This window comes from Embiotoca jacksoni, unplaced genomic scaffold, assembly GCF_022577435.1.
Source record: "Embiotoca jacksoni isolate LCO1_2020_lvr unplaced genomic scaffold, fEmbJac1.0.p SCAF_5, whole genome shotgun sequence".
In the NCBI taxonomy this organism is placed as follows: domain Eukaryota; kingdom Metazoa; phylum Chordata; class Actinopteri; family Embiotocidae; genus Embiotoca; species Embiotoca jacksoni.
This window is the reverse complement of record NW_027185403.1, coordinates 14,074,899-14,080,898: the sequence shown is the minus strand read 5'-3', so window position 1 is coordinate 14,080,898 and position 6,000 is coordinate 14,074,899. Positions and strand designations below refer to the sequence as shown.

The 6,000-nt window shown below is 42.8% G+C and overlaps 1 protein-coding gene across 1 annotated transcript; it reads right to left on the bottom strand.

The window, feature by feature from the left end:
• Positions 1-1,719: 1,719 nt before the first annotated feature.
• On the bottom strand, positions 1,720-5,088 carry hbegfa (heparin-binding EGF-like growth factor a). Its single transcript, XM_069171614.1, has 6 exons — positions 4,859-5,088; positions 3,881-4,126; positions 3,590-3,788; positions 3,341-3,493; positions 3,137-3,223; positions 1,720-3,022 (listed from the first exon to the last, which is right to left on the bottom strand). Exons 1-5 carry the CDS (start codon positions 4,902-4,904, stop codon positions 3,151-3,153), a joined length of 717 nt encoding a protein of 238 aa, XP_069027715.1. The 5' UTR covers positions 4,905-5,088; the 3' UTR covers positions 1,720-3,022; positions 3,137-3,150.
• Positions 5,089-6,000: the final 912 nt, after the last annotated feature.

Genomic DNA, 6,000 nt, shown 5'->3' with positions numbered 1-6,000 from the left:
GAGGACAAGTTACTCGAGCTGTTAATAACCCTACATGGAAAAATCAGAAGTGATGCTGCCCTGATGTCTGATGATGGACCACCATACTGGACATTAGTCCCTGGCTGTGGTCCACCAGAAAAACACTCCCGTCTCTCTCAGCACTCTGGCTCTTTGGTGGCCATCAGCCCCGGGAATAGCAGCTATGTGAGCATGACTGCACGGCACTATTTCTGTGTGCTCTGCTACTTGACATTGAGAGGCCAGGATTAGGTGGATCCACTACTGTAAATGACCAGCTCCTGTCACACACATACAAACACATGTGTGTGCTTTGTAAATACATGTCTACACCCTGAACGTACTGAGTATGAAATCCTGTGACAAACGCAGAGTGGGAAATTAGCTCCATTGTTTTGCAATTGAGAAACAACAGTTGTCAGCATATTTTCTCCCGAAAACTACTCAATGAACGTTAAAAGCTGAACTGCTGTTTTTCAGTTTCTCAACAAATGGAATGAGGAAAGTTACATCCAGAAACAGGAACCACACCCTTCAGCTGAACATCTGTCTTCAACTACCATCCCCCTCTGTGAACATGGAGTCCTATAGTATCTTGTTTATTCAATATATATAGAAAGTATGGGAATCAAATCCACAAACAACAAACATGCATGTTTTGCTGTGGATTTTTGCTTGTAATGGTTCGGTTAATCCCTTTAACCCACACAGTCAGCGCTGAGACATTACTCTACCACATTCCCACTCACACACACACACACTTACATACAGTGCCGGTGTAACAACATCCGTGTAGGAGGTGACTTCAAGGGGTGACTAACATTTGGCTGTGTCTCAACCTGCCTTTGAGTCCAGCTGGGTCTTTTTGACCGTCCTGAGCTCCATTAAACCTGCATGCGGCCTCCATGACAGCATTGTTGCATCCCAGCATTTGCCGTATGTGGTCTCTCTGAAGCCTGTGGCATTCGGAGGCTGGTTGAGGTCTCTGATGTTACACTCGCTGGTGTGTCTTTGAACATGACATCTGTTGGCTTTGTGAGTAATGGTGTGTGGTGCGTGTGGCGTGATGTGTTGTGGCTGAACATCAGGTGTTCCCTGGCTCATACACTACACCTCACATCTGTTCCCCCGTGGCTCAGCACACACACTCACACTAATTGGGTCCTGACTGCACCCAGTATACTGTATGATTGATCTGTCAGTGAGACTGATGATACTGTTGTCAACACGTGAAACGAATTACGTCTTCATTTTCCAGGTGGTCCAATGAGAAAGGCCTCTGAGAAAGCAATTAACTTAGCAGCAGTCATTTGTTAAACATTGTGATTAAACACTGGTATCCACATATACTCCATGGTCTACCCAGTTTGCATATCTACACACACTGACTATAAATTTGAGCACTGAACATAATAGCGCTGATGTCCAGGATACAGGTGCTTTGGTTAAGAGCGGTTGCTAGCACGTCAGAGTCAGGGGAAATAAAAATATTATGTTTACTATAATTACAGCTCCTGAATGGGCCAAAAGAACACACCGGTGTTGTCATTATCCAGAACAGCATAAATGCGGGGGCCCACTCAGGAAGCCAATGAAGGAGTGAAAATAAACTTGACCTTATGATGCAAAATCTGAGACTCCAAATATGTTAAGAACACAGAGCGGTTCATGTGGCACTCATGTGAGACATACTGATGGAGGAACTACAAGAGTCGAGAATTCAGATAATCCCATTTTATTTTTCTCTGAAAAAAAAAAATCACAAATAAAAATCACTTCAAAACTGCAGGGCAGGATTTGAAAGGGTAGAACACTTGAATTCACATTTTTCTCCTTGACAGCTTAACAGTTTCTCCTCTAATGATGGTAAGACATGAACATGGGACATATTTATACCCAATTCTTGCTACAGTGCATTTAATATTCGACTCCCTTTTAAGTGTCTTAGCAGAACAGATGCTGAGAGCACAGTTTTTGCGTTGCCTACATGGCTTATCGTATTGACCTATGTTGATCTGTCTTTATAAAACTGAGGCAGAGCAAGAAGCCTTTATGTGGCCTAATGATCGCCGAACCTGCAGGACAAAGTCGGGTGGGGAAAGTGAACGAGCCACCACCCCTTTTTCTTTGAGCAAAGAACTGAACCCACAGTGGAGCCACGCAGTGGCCGACAGATCCGACTGGTTGTACTGGGCAGCTTTCAGGTGTGAATGTGAGTCACTGTGTGAGTGTGAGCAGGGTGTTGAAAAGCATTACCCTGAAGATTAAATTAAAAAAAAAAAGTCTATTGAATGATCAATTTATTAGTCACAGTGCTATTGATCATCTACCAAGTGCCAAAATTAAAGTCAAAAGTCAGATATCTATGCACTATAAGCTCTTTTCATGAAATACTTCATGCTTCTGAATCGTTTGCTTTTCTGTTTCATAAATAAATATCGTCCAATAGGAAATATAAAAACAACTGTAACATTATTATTTGAAAAACTGCCGAAGGTGGTTAAAAATCTCCATAAATACAGTTAGCTTAAATAAATAAATTAAAATTATAAATATACTGTTTACTGTACACACAAAAAGAACAAAAGAAAAACAAACAAATGATGGCCTTGTGCAGGAAAATATAAAATGCTGTCTGTTGAAAAAAAAAAGAAGAAATTTCCAGATTGAGCTCTCATTGTTGTAAAAGATATCAGTTCCGCTTGAAACTTTTCTTTTTACACAGTCAAGAAGCAGCACAGAGTCTAGACGTGTTCCTCCTTCTCGTTTCTTCGTGCTCGTCACATCACCAGTCCATCCCCCTCAGCCGCTCGGTATTCCAGTTTCCAGTCGGGCCGTCTTCTTCCGAGGCCATCAGGAATACGTTCAGCTGCCCGTTCTTTCTCTGAACGTCTAGCAGAACATCGGGCAGACGTCCTCTGTTCCCCCTTCTTCACGTTATACGTTCATTTCTCATCCGGGACCTCCTGCTTGTAGTTCACTTCTCTTTTTATATTTTGAGGTAGAATTTCTGCGTCTTTGCCTGACATGACAAACGAAACAGAGGCAATGAGCATTTCATTCAAGCAGTGAATAAGACAGAATATATAGATGTTGTTCTCTGTGTGAGTTTGCAGCCCTGGTCCTACTAACTCACCTCTCTTTGTCTCTTCAGTGGTTGGACGCTAACCCTAGTTTGACCTTCTCCTCATTCTCTACGTCATACGCTCCCCGCTTGTGGAACCTGAAATAAACAAGAGAAAAGGAGCTTTTTCAGACTATTTTCTGTGTTTATCTTATTATTTGCGAAGCACTTTGATCTATGAGTGTGTTTGTGTGTTTCTCTGTGTGTTTTACTCACCTGAGCATTAATAAAAGGCCTATGATGGTGAGGCAGACAGACGACAGCACCACCGCCACCACTGCCAGAGCCGTGGTCCTGTTGTAGCCCTCGGGGGACTGCACGGGCAGCGTGATGAACTCACACCTTTCACCAGAGTAATTCGGGTGGCACCTGCGAAGAGGACAGAGGAAGTAATTTATGGGTGAGTAATAATGAATTGGCTTGTGTTGCAGATGGTGTGCAGGTCGATGCAGGATTGATACTTACACACAGGATGCGGCGCGGATGTCCCTCAGGTACTGGCAGGTGCCGTGAATGCAGAAATCCTTATACTTCCTCAGGCAAGGATTCCTCTTCTTTCCCTTGCCCTTGCCCTTCTTTCTTCCATTTCCTCTCCTTCTCTTTCCTTCGCTGCTCTCAGCCTCCAGGATGGCCGACGGGTCTTTTGGTTTGCTTGACATGGAAACTAAACCAACAAAACAGAGCAAAAGTCAATTCCATTTCAGGGGTATGTGGAAAAAATGTGGTGAGAAATTGTGACAAAAGTGGCTGCCTTACCTCGTGGCAGTTCCATTTCATAGTCTCCAGACATGCCATCCTCATACTCGTCTTCATAGTAGTATTCATCATTGTACTCCTCCGCCTCGCCCTCCTGACCATACTCCACTGTTGTGGCACCCATGCCTCGGCTCCCCTCTGTCCTCCTGTCCACAGTTGTGTCCATGAGGGTGATAACAGATGTGTGCTTCTGCCTGTCGCCCTCATATCTGTCAACTGCAGCGCTACTGACCAGTCTGGACACCACTGGAGGAGAGAAGAAAAAGTGTTAAAAACCTTAACATTTGCATGGAACAGTTAGACCTCAAAAACACAGAGAGAAAAGTCTTCCTCTAGGGGACAACTTATGCACTCAGGTTAGTGTGCCAAGGTGGGCGGACTTCTATGGGCAAGTTGAAACATGTTGTGCACAAGAAAGCTCCAGGCGGATTTGGGGATTTTAGTGATTCCCTGTTAGGAAATACACAGGCTCAGATGTAGAGGGGTTGATGGGTGATAAATGCCTTGCTCAGGGGCACTTCAGCAGAGGGAAAACTGGCCCAAAGTGGGGATGGAGCTAGAAAACAAGGTCCCCCCTTCACCGGGGCAGTTTAGATTTCTGAGCTTTAGAAGCGAAATGTAGCGGGAGGGCAAATTGGAGTTGGCACATACGCTCTGTGTCTCATACACACGTACAAAATGCATGGACAGACAGTTAGCTAATGTCAGGCAAGAATATGAGTTAAAAATAAATGTATCCAGTTACATAAAGCATGCTTTAAAATAGAGAGATGACCCCATTAGCTTCCATCATGAAAAGCGTTGCCTTGAAGATTATACGTTTACAGGACATATAGCTCCGTCATGCTGAGGGAGGTTTACACTGACAGCCGAGAAGAGACAGTGTCACGCAGGTGGCCACAAAAAGAAAGTGACAAACATCATGATCCAACTGAACAGAGAAGAAACACGCGCGTCAAGAGCGCACATGTAACGTACCCAAGGCGTGAACCAGCAGGAGCGCAACATGGAAAATCCTCATCATGTCAAATCTTTCAGTGACTTCTAGGAAAGACAGTTGTATTCCGTCCCACTTGTTCTGGTTCTAGATATTCCTCCCTTTTCTTTCGATGAGTTTGTGTGAGTTAATTCCGCGTGTTTGCGACCTCTTCGTGTTACTTGAGGTCTGGTGTGTCTCTGCTGCTTTCCCAGCCTGTGTGGAGCGGAGCGAAAGAGCGTCGGGACTGAGGCACGGCGGTATTTATGGCCCTCCTCACCACGCCTACAGAGTCTGCTCGGTGCAGCACTTAACTGCAACAGCTAAAGTACGCTGTATTGATGGTGTTAATAAGTATCTTACACCAATCCTTCCTACATGATATGTTGGAATATCCACTATAATCAATTTGGTGCGGAGCGCCAGGGCCAGTGAAAATTCAAATGACGTTCAGAGAAACTGAGATTATTGTTAAGAGGTGTGAATTTGCCTCCTATTAAATACACTGTGGCACAGTTTCTATTAAAGTTGACTTTCTCTCTTTAAGCCTCCTAAATGTTGCTTGTTTGTCTGTTAGATCATATTACCTAACCCTAATTCATTTTTCAGGATTTTAGACGGATAAATAAATAGACATCTATCTATCTCTTTGTTTATATATAATATATATATATTACATATTATATATATATATTACACATATATATGCACACATATGGACCATACATATCTTGCACAGCATGTACAATGTGTCTACGCCATCACATGGTAGAACTGGGAACTACATCATATCCCGCTCTGAGTATTTACAGACTTCAGGTGGAATACTCATAATATCTCAAGGTAGATTGTGTACTGTTTGCACCCCAATTACAAAGGTTTGGTTTTAATGATGATTTCATCTGAATCATCATTATGCTTCAAATTGAATTATCAATGCTCAATGAACCTTGTATCAACGTTACAATCCCAATGAAACCTATAATGTTGATTACATTGACATTAGAATAACATTGATTTATATTTGTACTGATTATAATTGATTGAGCATTCATTTGTGGTTTACAAGGTGACAATTATGTTGAAAAGTCATTGATTCATAATTGATAAGCTTGTTTTTTTATATCTAAAGTTTGAATGTTTA